Below are 25,404 nucleotides of genomic sequence, written 5' to 3'. Positions count from 1 at the left end.
GGACTAAAGTCCTTAACCCTTATGGTGTTTGGTTCCTTTACCACATCCCTATACTATCTGTTCCTTCCAACTGGAGATTGCAAGGAGAGGACAGTAAATTGGGAGGTCAGTAGGAAGCTATGTAAAGAACAAAGCGGTCCATTGCTTCTTCAGCATTGGAGGGGAAAAAAGGCATGAGTAAACATGTAGAAGTAACAGTTGATGGAACACTATGGGGAACCTGAGAGTCCCTGGGGTATGACAGTCATACCTGGCTTCATACAGCCGTGGTGCTCATGGGCACAGAGAGTGGGAGGAAGGACACATGCCCAGGAGCTGCTCTTTCCACAGGGTTCCCCGGCTGTCTGGATTGCACACCGCCACGTGGAAGTGAGGATTAGTATCCCACACCCTGCTCCTACCCCCTAAGGCAAGGATGTGTCTGTATTTTGCCTCAAGGAGGTATTAAAGATTTGGGATTGTGAGTGGATGTGGGAATACTGTGATACTTCAAGCCTCTCAGTAAACAATATCATCAGAGATGTGGGTTTTAGGGTTTTTTTTTTAACTGTAGTTATTTCTGGGAGTCTGAGATAAGCCATGGACTTCTCCACTGAAAACTTTGAAAACTATGAAGACTTTTTTATATTCAGTTTCAGGGATGTCCCATACCCTTGCAGCCTAGCCATGGACAAACCACTAAGCTAATAATTCTCAACCTTGGCTGCCTATTGGAGTCACCAGGAAATTTAAAAAATACTGATGCCCGGGTCCCAGTGAGTATATCTTCAGAGACCATTAGTAAGTTATATATTATGGGATAGCAAGAAGAAGTGTCTTCAAGAACCAGAATCCCAGCAACTCCAGTAACAGGCTGGCTCCATCAGACCAAATATCCACATTCTTCAAACTCATACTTCCATTAGTATGGAGCTAGAGAAAGACAGTGCTGTGTAGTTGTGCCTCAGAATCTAGGTAACGATAGTCTCTCTAGCGGTAAAGATCTTCAAAAAATTAATCACATATTCAAATGCATGACGTTTTCTGAGAGAAGATGCTCCTCAACCAACTTTACAGACATACCACCATGAAGCTCTTTGAAAAATGAGAAAAAAAAACCATCTTTACTTTCTTTTTTAAAAATTTTTTTTAACGTTTATTTATCTTTGAGACAGAGAGAGACAGAGCATGAGTGGGGGAGGGGCAGAGAGAGAGGGAAACACAGACTCAGAAGCAGGCTCCAGGCTCTGAGCCATCAGCCCAGAGCCCGATGCGGGGCTCGAACTCACGGACCGCGAGATCGTGACCTGAGCTGAAGTCGGACGCTTAACCGACTGAGCCACCCAGGCGCCCCAAAACATCTTTACTTTCAATTGGAAGTTTGAAAAATGAGAAAAAACATCTTTACTCTCAATTGGAAATTAGGGATATAAACTATTTTTAATAACAGAGAAGGAGTGAGGGACCAATGACCAGCCCAGTGCCTGGAACTCAGAAGAGGGGATGATCAAATGTCTGCTGAATATAGATGGAAGAACCTGGCGAGAATATTTGTGGTGAGTGAGGAAGCTGATGAGACAGTGAAGTGCTAAGGACATTGTTTGAGTGTATTTAAGGAACATAAAGAGAAGGGTGCCTGGGTGACTCAGTGAGTTAAGCGTCCCTTGATTTTAATTCTGGTCACGATCTCCTAGTTCATAGGATCAAGCCCCACCTCAGGCTTCACACTAACAGCACAGAACCTACTTGGGATTCTCTCTCTCTCCCTTTTTCTCTCTGCTCCTCCCCCGCACTTTCTCTCTCTCTCTCTCTCTCTCAAAAAAATAATAAATAAGCATTCAAGAAAGAACATAAAGACAAAACTCACACAGTATACCTGAGTGGAAAGATGGCACTATGTTCTCCCATACTGAAAAGTTGTCTCCAGGAAGGCAGAAATCATGTCGCCCTTCTTCACCATTAAAGTGCCTGGTGCCCATCCCAGAGCCTGGAACATTGTCTGCACGCCATAAATACCAGTAGGCTATGAGCCAGAGTTATCTAGTGCCCTTCTTTCCACTTCTCTTTTTGACAGGTGTAACATATTTTTAAATTTTATATTTGGACATATTTCAAAAATGGAGAAAACAGGACAACATACGCTCAATTCCTCCCCACCCAAATTTGACACAAGCTCACAGTGCCCTTTCAACTTTTTTTTAAATCTAACACAAAGTGCCATTCCATGTCGGACAACCCCCAAAACCAATAAGAAACACATATCTTTGAGATGACACTGTCATTGTTTAAAATTACTTACGCCAAGGTAAAGGTGTAGTAAAGAAACCATCCTGAAAAAGTTCCAGAGCAGATTGGGAGATAAAGCAACGTGAAATGGACCCAGCACATACATATACATATACATATACATATACATATACATATACATATACATATACATACATGCATATGAACACACACTTATTTACCTCAGTTTAGAGTGAGGAAAATGGCAGTATGTCTTAATGGTTACATTAATATCTATCTCAACCGTTCTCTCATATGGAAATGGAAATGGAAAAGGCTTGGGGATTGTGCTTTTCCCCAAACAATTATTAAGTGCTCATGAAAATAAACAAAAACTCCTCAGTCTGGGTTTTTCACTGGCTGCCTCCCTCACATCCCTGTGGGTACAGGAGCAGCCCCTATAAGCTCTACAGTGACGCAGAAAGGTCACTGGGTAAAACTAGAACCTGAACCTTTCGGCCTTTCATCTGGAGATAACCTTTATACTTTCTTGTAAACGAACAGCTGACAGACCTGCTTCTAAACCTCAAGCCCCAAGCTGAAGATGAGGCCACAAGTTGATTATAAAAAGTGAAAAAAGCAGAATATGAAAGCGGAGCCCACACATAAGAGTTCATTACTAGAAATCAGAGTCTTTGGGGGTTTTCTGATTCATTTTCAATTTCCCACCAGAGTCTATACAGCCGTCTGCAATCCCTGCCCCTTCTCTCTTCCCCAGGAGTTCCCTCTCCTGAAAGCTTCTTTTGGGAAAGCCACCTGTTTCCACCATTTGTCACCAAAACAAGTTTACATAACAGCCTCAAGATCATTACAGGCCAGCAAAGTTCCCGGAAAGGTGAGAATACATCTTATTAGGAGAACAGACCCGCCACGGTTTTAGGTGGCTGTTTAGATGAACTTCACATTCCCTTCTTGGATAAAGTTTCTATTTTCGAAGCTGTGCTTTCAAACGGAAGAAAGATAGCATCTGCCCATAGATGGAGCCAAGAACGTGATATATAGGAGCTGATGTTGAATCGAAAATAATGGTAATGATATTAAGCAAGGTGGATTTATAGGCCTTTCACAATGACACATTTGTTTCTGATTTAAGTTAACTAAGACCATTTTGTTTCTTTTCCGCTACCACATGCAGCCTTTACAAAAGAAATATGGGTATAAATGTACACACACACACACACACACACACACACTTGGAGGGATTCCAGATTTCAACATTTTAATGTCAATTCAGAAGAAGACAGCCAAAGGCACATCCTGACATGATGATCGCATTTGTCAGCTGCCGTACTTACTACAGTTATTTAGACTGTTGTTCGGGTCGCAAAGGGAGCTACCGCCACATGGATCAAGGCAGGAATTGTAGAGGCATCTTTGGTCGCCTTCTTGACACGGAGTCTGACCTACAGAGGGGGGGGAAAAGGCACATTTGCTTTCATCATCTGTAAAGTCCTGACACGGGGATAGAAAGTATCAAGAACGTCTGGTGGAGCGGAGGAATGACACAACTTTAATTCCCTTCCAGTTTCTCCAAAAATATTGAACGCATGTTAAATGTGTAACTTTCTGGATTAGTTGTCCTGGCAACTAAATACAACACTGTTAGTCCAAAAAGGACTCTGTAGGAATGAAGAAATAAGAGGCAACCTAGCCTACAAAACAGGTGGGTGTTACTTTTAACGGGGGGGGGGGGGGGGGGGGGGGAAGGTGTTCTATGTTTACATGGGTGAATAAACTTGATTACAGAATAAAATTTAGGTGGCTGGAGAGAAAGTCCAAGATAATGATCTTGGAATTTTGACTATTAAATGATAGTATTTTAAGGACTCATTTGCACCCAACTCTATTCTTCCCTGTAAGGAAAATGCTTTCCCTAAAAATAAATAGGGCATCAACACCCATACAGTAAGGATACTTTATCATGGTGCAAATCTTATGCAGCTGCTATCCGTATTTTCTGTATGTCCTTGGAAAGTATCACTGGCCTAGCTATGACGACCTGAGAATTGGGTTTCTTGTTTCCAAATGAATGAAAGCAGTAACATCAGCCTAATGGCTTTTCCTTAAGGTTTGTAGAAAGGAAACTGCTTTTCCCATTGATTTCCTGGTCACTTGTAGGTTAAATGGATAGGGTAATAAATTACTACCCATTCTCTCTCTTCCTCTTGCTCATTGTAGTCAGTTACTTTCATATATGTCATCTAGAATCTAGAAAATCTTGCAAGGCATTTTTAAGTGTAAATAACAGTATATGTGTACATAAAATCATTCTTATCTATAATTCTCAGATAATGTTTATTATATTGGACTCTTTCCTTCCCATTAATGTGCAACAGTATATATCACAGCCTTCAAAGAAAACAGATACCACTCCTTTTTTTTTTTTTTTTTTTAATACCATCAGGGTCAAACCACTTTTGCAAGGTAAGCCAGGCTAATATCAATGCATCCAGTCTCTTAAAGAATTTTAATAAGACAACCTGCATTCATCATTTCAGCTGATATTGAGCGTCTGCTATGTGACAAGCTTAGGTGACAGGCTAGGCATGAGGCATTAAAAAATAAAAGAAGTGAAATGGCTTATACTCCACCTAGGCACGTGGCCATGAACAGAACCTTACGCACACAGCTAAGCCGTGTGATCACTGTGTATGTAAGGTATATGTAAGGCAGTAGAAGCAAACTAGGACAATAAGGGGAGAGCTTCTCAAAGGGGTTTTTAAGGCAGGTGGGTTAAGTTGGCATAAGAAGGTAGAATGGGGTGGGGCGCCTGGGTGGCTCAGTCGGTTAAGCGTCCGACATCGGCTCAGGTCATGATCTCACAGTTCAATTCGTGAGTTTGAGCTCTATATCGGGCTCTGTGCTGACAGCTCAGAGCCTGGAGCCTGCTTCGGATTCTGTGTCTCCGTCTCTCTCTGCCCCTCCCCCACTTGCGGGCACGCTCTCTCTCTCTCTCTCAAAAATAAATAAAAATTTAAAAATAAAAAATAAATAAAAGAAAGAAGGTAGAATGGTTTCCCAAGCAGAAAGCAGAATACACAAAGGCTGGAGTGGGGAGGGCACAGGTTGGCATCACTGGAGCTTCGGGGAGACTAGACAACAGGGCTGAGAGGGGAGCCTGAGGGCTGTAGAGGCCTGAATCTTGAATGGGGCCCAAAGGCCCCGGGCGGCTTCTACTTCCCTCCCCAGTCTTCCTAGCAGAGTCGGCCTGGGATACTGGTGACAACATTCTGGAGTAGCACCTTCCCCCTTCACTCCTGGCTCTAATCATAGTGGCCTTCTCCTGGTATTTACATATATGCCTTGTTCCTCTCCTCCCTGGGACCTTTGGACAAGCGGATCCCCGTGTCCAAAGTGCTTTCTCCAGTCCCACCTTACTTCATTAAGTCAGCTCCACTCATTCCTCACATCTTAGCTCCAACGTCTCTTCCTCAGGGAAACTTCCCTAAGGCCCTGTCCCAGCTCATTCATCCCATATACAGCACAAAGCTCCCTGAACTTTCCCTCCTGGCCCATGTCACTCCATGGTAGACACTGACTTACACAATTATTTGTGTCATGCCAGTCTTCCCCAGGGGCCTGCAAACTCTATGATCTATTTCGCCTGCCACCAGATTCCCAGTGGTTGACCACATATTAGCACCACAATATACATTTATTAAGTCAGATTCATTAGATTAAGTAATATGAAGATGGTAAAAATTTTACTTTTGATCCACTTTACTGCATGACTTTCTTACATCTCACATATGCTAGGAAATAGTTTATAAATCTTGCCATTGCATAGTAAAGAATCCAAAATTGTCTCAAACACAGACGAATTATGTCAAAAGAAAGAACAATTTGATCCAAAGGGAGGTGCTTGGCTGATATGCACATCATAACTCATGGCTAGAAAAGAATCTGCTTCTGAATGCTAAAATTGGTAAAATGAAGTACTCGTTACCTGATTTCTTAGGTACTACATCTGTGATTAAAAGTACCTCTTTTTAGGCCTGGAATGCTTTTTCATTGAAGTTATGCTAAGGATCAATATTCATTATGACAAAATTAATTTAGCTACATGTGACCAACCTCATTGGCCAATTTGTGATATATGCAGCCCAAGACATGTTTTAACACAACAGTCGTGTGATAATAATAGCTCATGTTTATTGAGTGTTCACGATGTGCCAGCCCTCTGAGTAGGTATTACTCTGAGTTTACAGGCACAGAGCCTGAGACACAACAGAGTTCAGTTACCAGCCCGAAGTCACCTACAGCCACATTCTTTTTTTTTTTTTTTTTTTTAAGTAGGCTTCACACCCAGAATGGAGCCCAATGCAGGGCTTGAACTCATGACCCTCAGAACAAGACCTGAGTCCCCCAGAGCTGAGATCAAGAGTCAGATGCTTAACTGACTGAGCCACCCAGGCATCCCATCCAGCAGCCACATTGTTAATGACTAGGCTATGCCGGTGAGTGGCAAGGTCACTTACAAACAAATGTAGTGATTTTTAAGTCAAGGGCTCTTCTTTTCTGACAGAAATAGACACAGTTTAAAAACCAACTTATTTGATTTTCTTTTCGAGTTTCACAGAAGACATCAGTGACCCTTTCCAAGTGTAGTTGAGTATGTTACTTGTTAATGTGAGGCATGAAACTGCTTCTCTGATCGATCACTGAATTCTACTCCTGAAAACAATATTACACTATATGTTAATTAACTAGAATTTAAATAACGACTCGAAATAAAAAAATAAATGAAAATAAAATGACACAGCAGGGCACACAAAGAAAGAGAGAGAAACTGTTTCTCTGCACATAGTTATTTTAGAAGGCAATCACATTTTTTATTTATTTGTTTTTACTTATTTAGTTTTGAGATAGAGAGGGAAAGAGAGAAAATCTCAAGCAGGCTCCGAACTGTCATCACAGAACCCAACCTGGGGCTCAATCTTGTGAACCATGAGACCATAATCTCAGCAGAAATCAAGAGTTGGGCGCTTAACCAATTGAGCCACCGAGGCACCCGGGGAGGCTGTCACGTTTGATTTCAGAAGCCAGCTCCTCCTAATTGTAACCTAATGTAATTTAACAGAATACTACAGACTCAACTTTTCTTTGATCATCGTGTTGACTTTCCCCATAAGACAGATCACTGAATCTCCCATGCTGTTTAAGTGTTCAACCTCCACCGTCTATCCTGAGGGAGGACTGTTCAGTGCAAGATGCTGGGGAATTATACTGACCACAAGGAAGGGTTTTATGGCCAGCCAGTGCTGTGAGCCATGCTGAGCCGGGCAATCTGGAATTGTTTATGTGGAAATCCTACGTAAGCATTAGGTAACTCCCAACTCTTTGCTCCGTTCCCAGGGAAAAGTCCGCGGGTGAGGAATGCTCTCACACTTACTGTCGCCGCAGTTCTCCTCGTCAGAGCCGTCCCTGCAGTCCTCGTCTCCGTCACACTGGAAAGAGCTAGGGATACACTGTCCGCTCCTGCACTCCATCAGACCCTGGCTGTGACAAGCTGCGGAGGCCAGAATAATATTCGCTGCACTGATTTGTACTTCTGTCTGCGGATCATAGATAGGATTCCCGCTTATCTGGCATTACCAAGAAATGAAATGTTCTATCTGCATGTTCCACATAAATGAACGAATGTGTCATTAATTTGTTTCATTCCACGTGTTTTGGGAATGGAAAGTTTTCTTTTGAGGCTCTCTCTTGCCATGTGAAATAGCACTTACTAAAAACTAACGTTTTCTTGATAAGGGCAGGGTGAGAAATTGTCTTAAGGATGATAGTAGCTTTATTGCAAATATAAAAGCTATAATTTATTAAAGACTTAGCATACGGCAATAACTGTGCTAGCAGGATTATGTATCTAATCTCAGATCCTCATAACAGACTTACAAAGTAGATATTATCAACCTTGTATAGAATAAGGAAACTAAAGTCTAGAGAGGTTAGCGTCCGTCTCAGAGCCACAAAGCTGTTAAAAGCTGGTGCCGGAATGTGAAGGCAAGCTTCTCTGACTCAAAGCCCAAACATTTCATTTTATTCCAATCTCACCTAATGGGCCAACGAAATGACGTATGTGAAAGAATTTGCATAGCACCCCGCACATAATAAACGCCTTATTTTAAAACTGCTTATAACATCTGACGTTTGATAGGGATGGTCTAGTGGCTACTAACCTTCCAGTTCCTGAAGGTTGTCTAAATTCTATCCCTATTGTCTTTTCGAGCATCAGAAACCCATTCATGTAACCTCAGCCTTCACTGAGTTACTGTCTAATGTTAAAGCTCCATATGCTTGAACTGAGGCTGAACACCAGAATCGGTAGACCTGAGTACCATGTCCTTGCTTTCCCAAGATCCATCGAGATATTGTCCACTCTGCTTGACTATGTCCACCAGCAAGGACTCAGTTCCAATTCAATTCAGGGAAAGGGAAAGCTGGGTATTGCATTTGTTAATTAATTTAGATGGCTTTTCTTCTGTCAAAATAAAACCCATACGACCCATATTTCTATTTTTGCCTCAAATTATAGGCAAATTAAATATTCAATCTCATATGTATCAATTTGCCTATTTTTATCAGACAGCAAAAGATGGAATAAAAACTTTAATTGGTTTGAACATGCACCACATGCATCATATTAACTCCTTCAGGTCAATACTATTCTCGTTTAACATCTAGCTTCTACTATTCCAGACTGTCTACTCACCCAGAAACACAACAGCCCGTAAAGTTGTAATTATTATCATGTGCTCTATGTAACCCTAGGAACACTGAAGGCTTTCTTCTCTCTGGCAATCCTCTCCATGTTCTCCCACAAATAGTGACTGAGAGCATGTTTGGAGGTTCCTTCAGGGAAGCTTAGTTACTCAAACATAGCTTGCAGAAAAAGAGTCCCCCAATCTTTGGGAAGAACATCCTCTTTGACAAAGTTACAGATGCAGAAAGGAGATGCGTGGCCAGTGAGACAGAAAACAGACACCGGCCTGGCCAGAGCAGCCAAATTAAGCTTGGAGTTCTGGGGAGACACATGTGGAAGCCAGATACGTGACACTGTTCTTGCCATCACACCGCTCAATTATTATCTTCATAGATTAGAAGCAAAGTACAGCGATCTTCCCATTTGAGTGCTGGGACACTATATTTGTCTAAACAGGCAGAAAGAAAAAATAAGCAAATGGAAATCCGCAGGGCACTTACAGCAATTGACCTCGTCGGACTTATCCACACAGTCATGGTCACCGTCACAAACCCACTCTATTGCAATGCAGCGCCCATCTCCACAGCGATGCTCCTTTGTGGGATTACAATCTGGAGGAAACAAAAACTCAGGGGGATGTAGAGAACCAGCACGACAAAGACTTAGAGCTGAATGACTCATGATTCCAGCTGAAGAGAGTCTGTTCCAATTGTTCAGATACCTTCAATGCTTTCTCTATGGTGGCTCCGGCACAATTAAAATGCCACCTCCTACCCAAGCATGTGACCCACTGGCCACCATCACTGTGGGGTAAGATCTGTCTGTTTTTCTTTTTTCTTTTTTTTTTTTTATAAATTTTTTTTTCAACGTTTATTTATTTTTGGGACAGAGAGAGACAGAGCATGAACGGGGGAGGGGCAGAGAGAGAGGGAGACACAGAATCGGAAACAGGCTCCAGGCTCTGAGCCATCAGCCCAGAGCCCGACGCGGGGCTCGAACTCACGGACCGCGAGATCGTGACCTGGCTGAAGTCGGACGCTTAACCGACTGCGCCACCCAGGCGCCCCCTGTCTGTTTTTCAAATGAGTAACAACCGGGCAGCTTTCTCAGGACCCATGGGTTGTTCCTGTTTTTGTTTTGTTGTTGTTTTCTTTCCTTATGAAAAATGCTTATTTTTACATTGGCTAACATAAACAGACCTGTGATGTGGGTTTCACAATGTAGATAGCTGATTTGATTTGTGACGACTCTACCATGTGTCTAAGAATTGTAACCTACCTCTCGCTGATAAATTGGGAAGGCAAATATCTCCTGTCATCTTTCCTGATGCTAAGCTTAGGCTTTTTATTAAACTATCTTAATATATAATTCATATTGGAAAAAAAACTCCTGGGTAAGAAACGCAGAATATTTATATTTTTTTCATGATCCTTTTTAGCCTAGATTCAACCTCTTCCCTAAACTATACATTCCTGGAGAAAAAAAAGAGAGGGAATTAAGTCAAGTTTCTTCTCACAGAGAGCAGACTCTGTGGGATTCCTTACCATGAGATGTGGAAAAGCCTTACTATAAGTAACCACTTAACAGATGTGTGTGGATTCGTGGATAACAGATTCAATAATGAGGAACAATTATGAGTATCCACTGAGAGAGTACCACTGTCGTTGACAGACTCATGGAGCAACCATGGATCTGAAAGGTCATATTGCAGCAATAAAGTAAGGTATAGTATATGGAAGATGAAATGCTGAGAAAAGAAGAAAGACACAATAGATGGGATACATGTGCAGAAACCAGAAGAAGCACCACGTGCTCAGCTTGCTAATAATGATGGGCAAGTGGGACAAAGACTGGTCTAAGGGAACGTTGTAATTATTACCGTTACAGAGGGGCAAAGTCACCCTAAGAACACAAACTTCATGATATCCTACTATCTTTAGAGGAATTATGTTGAGTGGTTAAGACCATTCTTTTTCACACAGTAACTATATTCCCTGCTCCTCTCCATTGACCTGTCCAACTACTCAAGCCCTCCACCCCATCCCCCACCTTCCCCCCCCGCCTCTTTTCTCCAGTTATCTCACTGTAAAAGGAGGGTTTGGATTAGGTCATCTATAAGACCTTTCCCAACTGTAAATTCTATGATGTACACACAACAATACATCTGTCTGTGAAGTTTTGCTCAAGAGCTCAAAATCTAAATACGGGCCACTGGACCTAACCAGAGAAGAAAGACAACACTTTCAAGGAGAAAATTTTAACATATTAACAACCGTTACCCATCTTTCCACTCTACCTCTTAAGCACTTCGTTATTGTGACTTTAAGAAATATTACATTGACACATAAGACATGACTGAGACGAGTAATTGAGAAAAACCTCCTCTTTCTAAAAATAAGGAAACCAGCCATTTTGCAAGTTAACCTGCTAATCACGTGAACAAACAATGAGCTACGAATTCTGGACTATGCACGTCTGTCATTTTAAATGAAAACCTTCAGGGAAACAATACTACTTACCACAGTTCTGCTCCTCACTCAGGTCCCCACAGTCATCATATCCATCACACACAAGGCTATAATTAAGGCACTTGCCCGTGTGACAGTGAAACAAATCTTCACTGCAATCTGTATATAAGAGAAGCCGCTGATATGTCATCAGAGCAGAACAGGATGTTATAGGATATTCATTTAACAAAAGCATATCACGGGAGGGAAATCATAATGGTAACCAGGTCCACATCTACTGTTTTACCAGTGAGGAGACTGTGATGCAGAGACATCCAAGGTCTTGTTCAAGATCACTTACCAAGTTCCTGCAGAGCGAGGACTAGAACCTTCTGGCTCCCAAACCAATGCTTCTAACACTTTCTGGAAGTCTTTATCTGAGATCCACTTTATGTTACCTGAAAGCTCTTTTATAGTCAAATGCGAGCACAGACACTCTCCACTCAACAAAGGTCCTAATGAAATTCATGTTCATGCAGAATGAATGACTTTTAATACAGGCTGAGTAGTTATTTCCTTAAAACATTTCCTTTAAAACGAAAGTCTAGGGGCACCCGGGTGGCACAGTTGGTGGAGTGTCCAACTCTAGATTCAGCTCAGGTCATGATCTCATGGTTTGTCGGATCAAATTCCATGTCGGGCTCTGCACTGACAGCACAGAGCCTGCTTGGGATTCTCCCTCTCTCTCTCTCTCTCTCTCTCTCTCTCTTTCTGCCTCTCCCCACTTGCACTCTCTCTCTCTCAAACTAACTAAACTTTAAAAAATAAAATAAAATGAAAGTCTAGTTTTGTCCGTGATAAGCATGAACAGAATGGAGAGAAAAAGTTATTTAGATGATAAGGTTGTTATTTTCACACACACAGTATCATTTAAATCAACTCAGTGTTTCATAACATGACCCTCAGTACTGGACTAGATTATGGTGACAAGATAAGATTAAGTGCTATGTAACCTCCGGAAGCTTAAAGTTTAATGTTGAAATAAGTAATATGGAAGGACTTGGACTTGGTCCTTGTACTAGATCTTGTACTTGGGTGAACCAGATACTTGGGCACCCTGGTTCTGCCATCTACCACTAGCTGTGAGAACTTGAATAACTGGAGTGGTTAAAGTCTATGAATCTGTAAACTGATTTATGAAACTAAGATAATATCAATTACTTAATAGGGTTTGGGGAAGAGGTTAATAAATATGTGTAATGTAAATCAGTATGTGTAAGAAGCCAGTACAATTCAATGCAAAAATAATACTCTTCAACAAATGGTGTTGGGCCAATTGCAAAATTGAAGTCTAGCTTTTCCCTCAAACTGTATACAAAAACTGTCTCAAAGTGGATCACAGACTTCAATGTAAGAGCTAAAATCATGAAGTTTCTAGAAAAAAAAAAAAAAAAACAGGAAACAATCTTTTTGACCTTGGAAGAATTCTTAGGTATAACAACAAAAGCACAAACCATTACAAAACTAATAATAACAAATGGACTTCATTAAAGGCTTGTGGCTTCAAAAGATACTACTAAGAAAATGAAAAGACAAACCACATACTGGAATAAGTAGGTGCAAGTCATGTATCAGATAAAGGACTTACATCCAGAATATATATAGAACTTCTAGATTCAATAATAAGACAACCCAATTTCAAATACGTGAAAGAATTGAATAGAAAATCTTCACAAAAGACATACGAAGGAGACATAAAAAAAGTGCTCAATATAATTAGTCATTAGAGAAAGGCAAATTAAAACCACAATAAGCTACCATTACATATCCCCTAAGATGGTAATTAATAATAATAACAGTAACAATAAACAGAAAATACCAAGTATTGGCAAGGATTTTGAGAAACTGAAGCTCTCATATATACTTGCTGGGGATGTAAAATAATAATGCTACATTAGAAAGCAGTATGGCAGCTTTTCATAAAGTTAACTATAAACCTTATCATATGATTCATGATTTCCATCCTTAGAAATCTACCCAAGAAAAATGAAACATACATCCACACAAAGACTTGTATGCAAATGTCTGTGGCAGCATTATTTATAATAGCCAAAGACTAGAAACCAAATGCTCACCAGCTGGTGAATGAATAATCAAAATATAGTATACTCAAATGATGAAATACTATCCAGCAATTAAAAATATCATACTATTGATATATGTGACAGTACAGATGAATCTCAAAACCATTATGCTAAGTAAAAGAATTCAGATACAAAGACTACATATTGTATGACCCATTTATGAAATTCCCAGAAAAAGAAAACTTACAGAGACAGAGATCAGAGCAGTGGTTACCTGTGGCTGAAGGGGTGGGAATGGGGACTGACTACAAATAGGTGGGAGGGAAATCTGAGGGGAGATGAAGAAGTTCTAGAAGTGGATTGTGGTGGTGGTCACAAAACTCCATAAATTTACTAAAAATCAATGGGATACCATATGGTATGGAAATTGTACCTCAATAAAGTTATAAAAATGTTTTAAATCAATATGTGTTAAGAAGCCTGCATTTAATAGAAATGAGATTTCTTAAAAGTATTTTCTCTTATTTAAAGTGAATTACGTTCGGGGCGCCTGGGTGGCGCAGTCGGTTAAGCGTCCGACTTCAGCCAGGTCACGATCTCGCGGTCTACGAGTTCGAGCCCCGCGTCAGGCTCTGGGCTGATGGCTCAGAGCCTGGAGCCTGTTTCCGATTCTGTGTCTCCCTCTCTCTCTGCCCCTCCCCCGTTCATGCTCTGTCTCTCTCTGTCCCAAAAATAAATAAACGTTGAAAAAAAAAATTAAAAAAAAAATAAAATAAAATAAAGTGAATTACGTTCAAAATACAGATTCTTTTTTTTAATTTGTTTCAACGTTTATTTATCTTTGAGAGAGAGAGAGAGAGAGAGACACAGAGTGTGAGTGGCAGAGGGGCAGAGAGAGAGGGAGACACAGATTTTGAAGCAGGCTCCAGGCTCTGAGCTGTCAGCACAGAGCCCTGCGCTGGGCTCAAACTCACAGACCATGACACCATGACCTGAGCTGAAGTCGGACGCTTAACCCACTGAGCCACCCAGGTGCCCCCAAAATACAAATTCTTAAGGCTGGAGAGGGATCATGGAAGACAGGATCTCAGGAGAGTGGATGGGATGAAAGTTTCAACATGATTCAAGCAGAAGGAATAGCAAGAACAAAGGGGACACGTTTGAGGACACGTCTACTTGGCTGATGAAGACCAAGAATCTAATTGTCTCCTAAATTCTACCTGATTGCTTCTCCTCAAGCAGAAGTCTGCATCTCACATGACTGGCGATGAGTACCTCTTCACTGTAAACATCCCAGACTCTATAATAATTCCTCACCAAAATTCTTGGGCATGGATCAGTTAAACTGTTGGCCACATACATCAAAATATTATACTTGTTACATGAATTATAAGTTTCTATTTCACGAAGCGTTCTTCGAAGAAGCTACTTACATACTTGTAGGGTCATATCGTTTAAAAAATGTAATGTTCCTTAGGGACCATCTATCTGTTCAGTGCCTACATTAAGAGGGTGCGTATGTGGACAACACACACACGTGTCTACATACATGCTCCCACTTCTACACACACAGAACTCTGGAAGTGCTTTTTATTTATTTCGCCCAGGCTGAATACGTTTAATAACAAGGATGACCATCATAAAGGAAAATAATGAAAAAGAGGTCCCAGTTTTCACCTGACAGGACTATTTCCTCCCATTCAGCAGAGGGCGCTAAATCCCCACCCTGCACCCCACGCTGCATGTAACCACTGCCTACATGCTGAGTCAAGAAAGGTTACAATCTTTGATTCTCCTGCCCACTCTGCAAAGTTAGAGAATTTGTGCATCAAAATATATACATTTCCTTGGGAAATTTGAAAAAAAAATATTTCTTATTATTGTTTTGTTTTTGTTTTTGTTTTTAATCTAAATTACTCTTGTAGCAGGTTTTGAATCAGTATGCTAGAATCAGCAATAACCTCCCCAGAGGAGGGAGTGGGGTGGACGGGGTGACATATTTTAAACGATATGAGTTAATTATCTTTTTTTTTAAGGAGTACATTTCACTTTTTTTTTTTTTTTTTTTTTTTTTTTTTTTTTTGATGGTAAGACTGGGGAATCAAATACTTCTTTTAGAATCTGATTAACCTTGGAACATGCCAAAAACCTCCAATGATTCATGCATCCCTTCTGTGAGGCCCATTCTAAAAACGTTGCATATTAAAACACCTTGCTGTAGATATTTTTTAAATTAATGCTGTCATCTATTAAATTGTTTCATAAAAATAAACATTTATTTCATAAATGGAGATGACTCAAGCATTTTTTTTTTAATTCCTCATTATTCACACAGGTGCAGAATGAACTTTCCACTGTCACCACTTCCTTGGTTAGAAGCCATTTTCCGAGGATAGATACAAAATGAGCTGCATTTGGAAAACAACTTGTTACCTCCCTGAGGTCTGCGTGATTAGTAAACACACAGAACCTTAACCAGAGGCGCAGCGCAGCCAGAAATGCATAACAAACAGCAAAGATCACAGTGCCTCCTTTTATTGGAATAAATGTTTATTTGGACTGAAAAGAGATGCCAGCACCATTTAGGGCCAACAAATCAAAATTTTCAAAAGCTTCTTGCTATGATTTTCTTGCTCAATACAAGCATAACTTTACATAACCTAAGGTAGATGTTTTTCTAGATACAGATTTTTTTTTCTTTAATGAGTACCTGATACAAAATGTTACTTAAGCAGTTCTTGCATGTTGATATTTATTTCAGTTTGGCATCTTACTCTATTAAATTTCATCCCTCAAAATTATCATTAAATTAAAGGAGAAAACTCAGGAACAGAAAAGTTTTTATCAAGAGCTTCATTCACTTTTCGCAGTCTCTACAAGTCTATGAACATAATTGTGTTGCCTCAATTCAAGATTCAAGTATGGATGCTCAATTTCCACCCAGAGGCGCCCTCATTTGGAGACGACCAGAGAGGTTAAATAGTTTGCCCGCAGTTGCCCAGCTCATTATGGTTACCCAGGTTTCTTGACTCCTGGGGTTTCTGACTATTGGTTTTTAGCTCTAAAGGAGGACTTCTCAATAGCAGTACTATTGACAAATTGGGAATGGGTAATTCTTTGATTGTGGGGACGATCCTGTGCATCGTAGGATGCTGACCAGCATCTCTGGCCTCTACCCACTAAATGCCAGTAGCACCTCCTCCAAACTCCATACTCGTGACAGTCAAATTTGTCTCCAAACATTGCAAAATGTCCCCTCGGAGGGGGGAGGGGGGGGCAAAACTGCCCTCTCTTGAGAATCACTGAACTAGATTTTCCAAACATCACCTGTGTCCAAGGCCTGGTTTCAATCCCATCTTTTCATCAGCTTTCTCCACACTAATCTTACTCCTAATGATCTTGCCCTTGTCATATAGTCATAGAACCTACGGCCCCTGCCTTTTTGTTTGCACCAGTCTTCTTTCCCTTTGTGACATCTCTTCTACTGTATTGCTCTAAAGTACCATATTCAATGATCTCCGTATTCATGTTATTCCTCTGATTAGACTCAAAGACTCCTGAAGAAAGAAACCATGTCTTAACAGTCTTTATACTTCCTGGGTGTCTACAACATGCTTCGCACATGGCAGGAATTCAAGACTATTCAATACTCTTACTGGTTTGTATAATCAGATTGCTACTAAACCGAAGTGAATTTTCTAGACATCTGAAGCTTCCTCCTTCAGTGTACAGAGTAATATTTTCCTTTGTATTATTTTGATGGAAACAGTTCTAGTATTTACTTGCATCCCTGCCTTTTAGGAAACAGAATATGGTCAATGTGGTCATTTTTGGTGATTCCCAAACATCATATGGAACACCAGTTTTTCTTTTGTGCTTCTTTTCTAAAATAGTTTCACGTGGTGCTGGTTTTAAAGTTGGGGGGGATGTTTTCATGTTTCTGTTTCCTCTTCAATGTACCCCCCTGACCTTTATGAGCTGCCTTCATGGCTTCCATCCTTTGGTAAAGGTGACCATCCTTTACACCTTGGAGGTGAGAGGTGGTGGGCAGAGGTGGAGGTGAGCTGGCGTGGGGAGCAAAGATGTGGTGAATAAAAACGCAATAACCACAATAGCAACCAGAAGTCCTATCACTCTTCAAAGGGTTATAGCATGCCAGACAGACAATGGGCTGTGTGCTTTCTAGCCAAGGATTCGGCATTCTGTACAATAGTTCTAGAGATAGTTACTGTTACTGTTTCCATCTCACTGATGAGGGCACTGAGGTCCAGAGAGATTGAGTGACTTCCCCAAGTTCACAGAAGCAGGAAATGGCAAAGCAGAGAGAGGAACCCAGGCAGCCTGACTCCAGAACGTCCACCACGAGTAATCACTACACGTTGTGATCATTAGTGTAATTAATTATACTTAGAATAAGTAGTTAACACAGCATAATTAGCGTATAGTATAATTAGTATAGTATAATTATACTAAATTATAAAATATAAGTCAACCAATTTTACTCTAAATTCCGAGCAAATGATTTCCAAAGGTATTTGACGGTGATTGTAGGTGGCATAAAGTGTGTGGACTTTGTGGCCGCTATTTTCCTTGTGACAACTGTTTTTCTTGAAGCTTTCTTATTCATTTGCTAAGCACTAGTTATCTACCAGACACTGTTCTAGAGCTGGTTATACAATCAAAAGATTACAGAATGTGAGCAACAAAAGAGACACCAGACACCCTCTAGTCCACTGGTTTCATATCTGGCTGTATATTAGAGTTACCCTGGAAGTTTTGCAAAGGTGCTGCTGGGCTCCGCCTCCAGACCCACTGGATTAGGATCCCTGACAGTGGGGCTTCCTGCAGGGCTCAAGTGCAGTCAGCCTCAGTGGCAAAGAAACCCAGGAACAGAGAGGTAGGTAGCCTGCCTAAAGTCACAGAGTTAGAAATTTCTAAAAGAAAACTTTCCTTAATTTTTGAAAATATTTTCACTACCCCACTAAAATTATTCCAGGTGGTTGGCAATCCATTCATTCTACAAATAACTCAGGAAGAGACTGAAGGACATGACAAAATTAGTTAGTGGAGAAAGTCCGTAAGCAGTCCCAGATAGCTGGCATGCCGGTGTAATAGACAATCATCACCCAAAGTATAATAGAGCATCCAAAATAAATATTTTCCTGTCATATAAGTGATCAGAATATAATTGTTCACCAAGTCTGAACTTACACGGACAAGAGCAAGTGAAAGGCAGCACAGTTTGGGAAAAACAACAATTAGATTTGGACCCATTCAAGGCTGGATTCAGACACATAGATCAATGGAACAGGATAGACAGCCCAGAAATAAACCCACGCTTATATGGTCAATTACTCTACAACAAAGGAGGCAAGCATTTATAATGGAGAGACAGTCCCTTCAATAAATGGTACTGAGAACACTGGACAGCCACATGCAAAAGAATGAAACAGGACCACTTTCTTACACCATACACAAAAATGAACTCAAAATGGATGAAGGACCTAAATGTGAGACCTGAAACCGCAAAACTCTTAAAAGAAAATACCCGCAGTTATGCCTTGGACATCAGCCTTAGCAACACATTTATGGATAGGTCTCCCCAGGCAAAAGAAACAAAAGCAAAAATAAACTGTTGGGACTTCACCAAATAAAAAGCTTTTGCACAGTGAAGGAAACCATCAACAAAACAAAAAGGCAACCTATGGAATGGGAGGAGATATTTGCAAATGACATAGCCAATAAAGAGCTAGTATATAAAATATATAAAGAACTCATACAACTCCATGCCAAAAACCCCAAATAATCTGAATAAAAATTGGGTAAAGGACCTGAAGAGACATTTTGCCAAAGAAGACATACAGATGGCCAACAGACACATAAGATGCCCCACATCACTCATCATCAGGGAAATGCAAATCAAAACCACATTGAGATATCACCTCACACCTGTCAGAATAGCTAGTTCCTAAAAGACAAGAAACAACAAGTGTTAGCAAAGACGTGGAGAAAAAGGAAACCTTGTGCCCTGTTGATGGGAATGTAAATTGGTTCAACTACTGTGGAAAACAGTATGGAGGTTCCTCAAAAAAATTAAAAATAGGAATGTCATATGATCCAGTTATTCTACTACTGGGTATTTACTCCCCCCAAAATGAAAACACTAATTCAAAAAGATATGTGCACCCCTATGCTTTCTGCAGTATTATTTACAATAGCCAAGATGTGGAGGCAACCTAAGCGTCCATTGATAGATGAATGGATAAAAAAGATGTGGGGTGTGTGTGTGTGTGTGTGTGTGTGTGTGTGTGTGTGTATAATGGAATATTTGGGGCCATAAAAAAGAATGAGATCTTGCCATTTGTGACAACATGGGTAGACCCTGAGGGTATTATGCTAAGTGAAATAAGTCAGAGAAGAACAAATGTCATTATGGTTTCATGTATCCATGGAATCTAGAAAACAGACTCATAAATACAAAGTAAAACCTGATGATTGCCAGAGGGGAGGGGACTGGGGGGATAGCTGAAATAAGGGAAGGGGATTAAGAGATACAAACTTCCAGTTATAAAATAAATCAGTCATGGGGATGAAAAGTACAACATAGGAAATGTGGTCAATAATATCATAAGGTAACACATGGTGACTACACTTGTGATAAGCACTGAGTACCGTACAGAATTGTTGAATTACTATGTCGTACACCTAAAACTAATATGACATTTGTGTATCAACTACACTTCAATAAAAACAAATAGTAGAGAACCAGGCTCAAATCTAGCACTTTGAACAAGTGGCAAATTTGTTCATCACTGTCAACCTCAGCACTGCATCTGGACAAAGAGGGATAATACCTCCTCTGCTAAAAATGCAATCACATCATGTAAATAAATGCTACCAGCATAGTTGATTAGCATAGAGGAGGAGTCCTCCTCCTCCTATACCTGCCAGCACCCTGGGAACCGGCATATCTTTCTGCTCTTTCATTAGGAATGCCCAGCCAAACCGTCTTCTCCCTTCAGGAGTATGCAGGCTGCATTCACGCTCTGATTTGCATCCATGCCCTATTTCAGACTTAGCACTCCTCCTTCACCACAGGGTGGTGGACAGTGGGAGGGTGGCACCCTCAGTGAACGCACTGAAATGCCACAAGCACTGAAAGTTAAAACTCAGAATCAAATGTCCTCGTGAGTCCGGAAACAATTACACGCAAAAGATTTCAATGTCTAACTAAGCATTTTCATAGACAAATACTCTGAAGGGATGTATTTTATTTCCTCAACTGACCAAGCCACATGGGTTTTGAAGTATGCTCATGAGGAAAGCCCGTATCTTCCTTCATAAACGTTCAGTTCCTAGGACATTGCTATATACCTTATAGAATAGTAATACCTTCCTTGTTCAGTCACTGACTGGAAAATTCGCTCCTTCAAAATCAATTGCAACCAATGCAGCAGAAAGCTCTTACTGTTTTAAGTGCAATGCTCACTGCAGTGGAGGAACAGAATGATGGGCCAGTGTGAGCCCACACCAGGAGTAGAGGCACATGCAGAATTTTAATAATGCCCACATGGGCCGTATTGGGAGATAAGGAAAAGATTCCACCACGATTTCCATAATTTCCATAATTCTATTGAATCATTTTAAATTCCCTACTGGGGGCGCTCTATAAAATATTTCCTCCTAATTCTACAGCAGTACTCCCTAATGTGAGTATACATCCTGTGAAAATGTTTTTCATGTAAAATCACGTGCCACAGGTTTTTCTAAACAGGTAATTCCAAAATATAAAAACAAATGTCATAGTGAAAATAGTTCCAAAATATAGGTGGCATATCTGAAGTTCCATAGGATGCTGGATATTACACAAAATAAATAAAAGAATGCATGGAAAATAAATAAATAAAAGTGGGGGTATAAATGAACAAATAATTTTGAGAAAATACAAAGCTAGGCAAAATTAAGCAAAGCTAAGCAAAAATAAGTATTTATTTGTTTATTTATTTAATGTTTATTATTTTTGAGAGAAAGAGAGACAGGAACACGATCTGAGCTGTCAGCACAGAGCCTGATGCAGGGCTCGAAACCACGAACCGTGAGATCATGACTTGAGCCAAAGTCGGGCGCTCAACTAACTGAGCCACCCAGGCACTCCAGTATGTCTTTTTTTTTAACTGCATTTCTCAGAGCTTGCAATGTGTATGTGTTGCAACTCTCTAAGTAGATTTGGCAGAATGTCTCAAATTTATTTTTTCTCTCAAGCAGTTTTCAAGACTGAGGAACTATGGAACATGAGTTAGGGAAACGCTGACCTGAAATATTATCATAATATACTGCCTTCAACACTTATGATAAATAGGCATCCTAATCCTTCAGAGAAACAAAAGGTGGTCCACCTGGCAAAGAGACCACAAGAACCTCTCAATTAAGGTCAACAGTGATGAGCTCTCATACAGCCTTGGCAACTCCTACAGGGAGTAAAACACAGCTTTTCCCGTGGTAAGTTCTGCTGGTCGTATAACCATTAAAAAGCAATTAGAACACTACATATGGTTCTGCTTTGGATGCAAATCCTGCAATGTATTATTGAGATGAATTTTTCTTTTTCATCTGTTGCATAAGTGCAAAACAACTTGAAAGTTGGAATGTGTGTGTGTGTGTGTATACATACATATATATATATATATATATATATATATATATATATGTAGGACCAGAATGTTTATATCCTCTCAAAATGTGTATGTTAAAGCCTTAACCCCCAAATAACTGTATTTGGAGACAGAACCTGTAAGAAGGTGATAAAGCTTAGATGTGGCTCTAAAAGTGGGGCCCTAATCTAAGTACCCTTATAAGAGGATGAGACACCAGAGCCCTCTCTCTCTCTCTCTCTCTCACCCTCTCCCACCTTCTCCCCCTCCCTCTCTGCCTCCAAAGAGGTCACGTGAGCACATAGGAAGCTGGAAGCTGCCTGTAAGCCAAGAGAACTGTCACCAGACACTGAACTTGGTTGGCCTTGATCTTAGACTCTCCAGCCTCCAGAACTGGGAGAGAATAAATTTCTCCTATTGAAACCATGAAGTCTGCAGTATTTTGAACGGCAGCCCAAGCAGACTACTACAATATTAGACAAGCCACCCAGCAATCGAGTCAAAACAAGCAATCAAATCAATAGCCAACAAACTGCCGATGTTTATGGCTGAATCTATCAATGCATGGATTCAAAACAGTTAACACCATGGTCTCTCTCCAGGTTTCGAGAAAACCTAAACAAGAGGTTTTGCATCTGCTGGACCTGGAATGTTAAGCATCACAAGGGTGAAAATTTTCCCTATTAAAAACGTCCTTTTCCCAAAAGCTGACCTTTACAGCTCACTAAACTTTAAAAACAAAAACAAAATCCTCCCCCAAACAAAATAAACAAAAAAGCCTTCTTGCAATTTTGAGCACTTGAGGCAACACAACGCCCCAGTCCTTGAGCAGCTCCATTGCGGCCTCCAGCTCCTGCCCTGCTAAGGGCATCAGGCCTTTGAAAGGCGCGCAAACCCCGTACCCGTTGGCTCACTTTAGAAAGGCAAACTAGCAGTGGTCTACGCAAGGGCCGGTGGTCGGCAGGCTCTGACAATGCAATGGCTGTGGTCTGTAGGCGCCTGACTAGGACCCGGCCGCCCGCACAACCCCCAGGGCCCCGCGCCTACTGCAATGCGCCTCATCGCTCCAGTCGTTACAGTCGTTGTGGCCGTTGCACTGCAGCTTCCGGGGCACGCAGAGCCCGCTGGCGCACAGAAAGCTCTCGCCCCCTCCGCACAGCGCTGAAATACAAGGGTGGGAACACAGCGTCAGAAGGGTTTTCGCATTAAAAGTGGGAGAAATAAAGCACAGAGGGAAAACATTCCCTTGCTCTCCAACGGATTTGTGTCCACATTCCCTCACCGAGTTTCCTTTGGCCCTCTAGAACATGAATGGTGAAATTGCCTGGGAATAATACAAACAGTGTTTGCCTGAGAAACGCAAAAGAAAACTCAGCACTAGGCTTGCGGGGTGAGAGGTCTCCGTGTTCAGAGCACAAGAGGGTAGGTATTCTTATCAATTGCACGATTTATGTGGGGAAAATACCAGGTGTGATTATTTTTCTTAATAACTGCAAATTATTTAAAAATGAAGTGCTGTTAGTTGAACAAACATTAAAAAAAAAAAAAAAGAAAAGAAACAAGCACGCAAACAAAAAACCCCAACCCTCTCCTTCTAAATTGCTGCACCAGGCGTCTGGGTGGCTCAGCCGATTGTCTGACTTCGGCTCAGGTCATGACCTCAACGTTGGTGAGTTGAAGGCCCCCATGCGGCTCTGTGCTGACAGCTCAGAGCCTGGAGGCTGCTTGGGATTCTGTGCCTCCCTCTCTCTCTGCCCCTCTTCCACTCACGCTCCACCTTCCTTTCTCTCTCCCTCTCTCAAAAATAAATAAACATTAAAAAAAATTAAAATGCTACACAATGCCGCACAGTAAAGTTACAGTAAAAAGAGTCCATCGTTGTGTGCTTGAACCAGGCCTAGAGACACCCTGATCTGTAGTGAAATATATTTACTTGCCTTAAAAGGATGTCAGTTGACTATATCAGAGTCTATTTTGGCATAAGGAATGTGAAACATGACCTAATGATTTTTTCATTCTTTTCTTCAGCATAGTTACATTTTAATATTTTTTGCTTAGTATTATGGTACTCTTTTTTTAATCAATATTCAATTGCTTCAAAACTACAGTAGACAAGTGTAAGACAAAAAGCTAGAGAGATTTTTTTTTAAGGAAAATCATTAACAAAAGGCAAAATCAGTTCCTTTTCAAAATAAAATGGGTGTTAAAATAGACTTAAATATTTGGTAATGTGCATCAAATGCCTTTCATATGTGCATGACCTTTCACCAAGCGCCTGATTTCTTGGACTTCATACAAAGGAAATCATTATAAATAAGTGCAAGTTTTTATTTTTAAGGCTATTTGTACAATCATGATTTATAATGAGGAAATGATAGAAAAGAACTATGCAATAGTAGGAGGCTGGTTAAATAAATTTTGTTACCTTCGTAATAAGAAATACTGTTAGAGCCATTGAAAAGTATACTGCAGAAAATACTTGATGTCTTAGGACAAAGTTCAAGGTAATTTAAGTGGAAAAACACTGGTACGGAAAAAAAGCATAATATAATTTGGCCTAGAAAGAAGTAAATCAATGGTTACTATGATTATCTCCAGTATTGGGATTAAAAGCAATTTTTATTTTCTTTTTTCCTCTGTATTTTACAAATGTTCTTATAATGATGGTGTCTGTTTTTATTCAAGTATAATTGACACACAACGTTATATTAGTTTCAGGTGCACGGCATAATAATTCAATGTTTGTATACACAGCCAAATGATCACTTCAGTCGTTCTAGTTACCATCCATCACCAGTGAAAGTTACAGATTTTTTTTCTTGTGATGGGAACTTTTAAGATTTACTCTCTTGGCAACTTACAAATATGCACCATAATGTTATTGACTACTGTATATTTCATCCCCATGACTTACTTATTTTGTAACTAAGTTTGTACCTCTTGACCCCCATTTGCTCCCATTTCATTCACACCCAACCTCCCTCCCCTCTAGAAACCATCATTCTGTTTCTGTGTCTCCATGTTTTGTTTTGTCTTCTTTGTTCCTTTGTTTTGTTTTTTAGATTCCACACATAATTGAGATCATATGGTGTTTGTCTTTCTCTGTCCGACTTATTTCAGTTGGCATAATACCTCCAAGGTCCATGCATCTTGTTACAAATGGCAAAATGTCATTCTTTTTTCTTTTGGCTGAGTAGTATTCCTTTGCGTATGTGTATATCACATTTTTTTTATCCTTTCATCTATCAATAGAA

At 40.5% G+C, this 25,404-nt stretch overlaps 1 protein-coding gene across 8 annotated transcripts in view; it reads right to left on the bottom strand.

The window, feature by feature from the left end:
• The window catches only part of CORIN (corin, serine peptidase), a 260,225-nt gene that overhangs the window by 72,752 nt on the left and 162,069 nt on the right, over positions 1–25,404 (bottom strand). For 7 of the 8 annotated variants that reach the window (XM_045474167.1, XM_045474169.1, XM_045474161.1 and 4 more), the window contains exons 6-10: positions 23,198–23,311; positions 11,488–11,595; positions 9,469–9,579; positions 7,658–7,774; positions 3,561–3,668 (exon numbers count right to left, since the gene is read on the bottom strand). In XM_045474167.1, coding sequence (XP_045330123.1) covers positions 3,561–3,668; positions 7,658–7,774; positions 9,469–9,579; positions 11,488–11,595; positions 23,198–23,311 — 558 coding nt within the window. The remainder of the gene's footprint in view (positions 1–3,560; positions 3,669–7,657; positions 7,775–9,468; positions 9,580–11,487; positions 11,596–23,197; positions 23,312–25,404) is intronic. The other variant, XM_045474163.1, reaches the window with a different exon arrangement.

This window comes from Leopardus geoffroyi, chromosome B1 (genome assembly GCF_018350155.1).
Source record: "Leopardus geoffroyi isolate Oge1 chromosome B1, O.geoffroyi_Oge1_pat1.0, whole genome shotgun sequence".
Classification (NCBI taxonomy): Eukaryota; Metazoa; Chordata; class Mammalia; order Carnivora; family Felidae; genus Leopardus; species Leopardus geoffroyi.
Note: the sequence above shows the minus strand (reverse complement) of the source record. Positions and strands in the feature narration are given on the sequence as shown.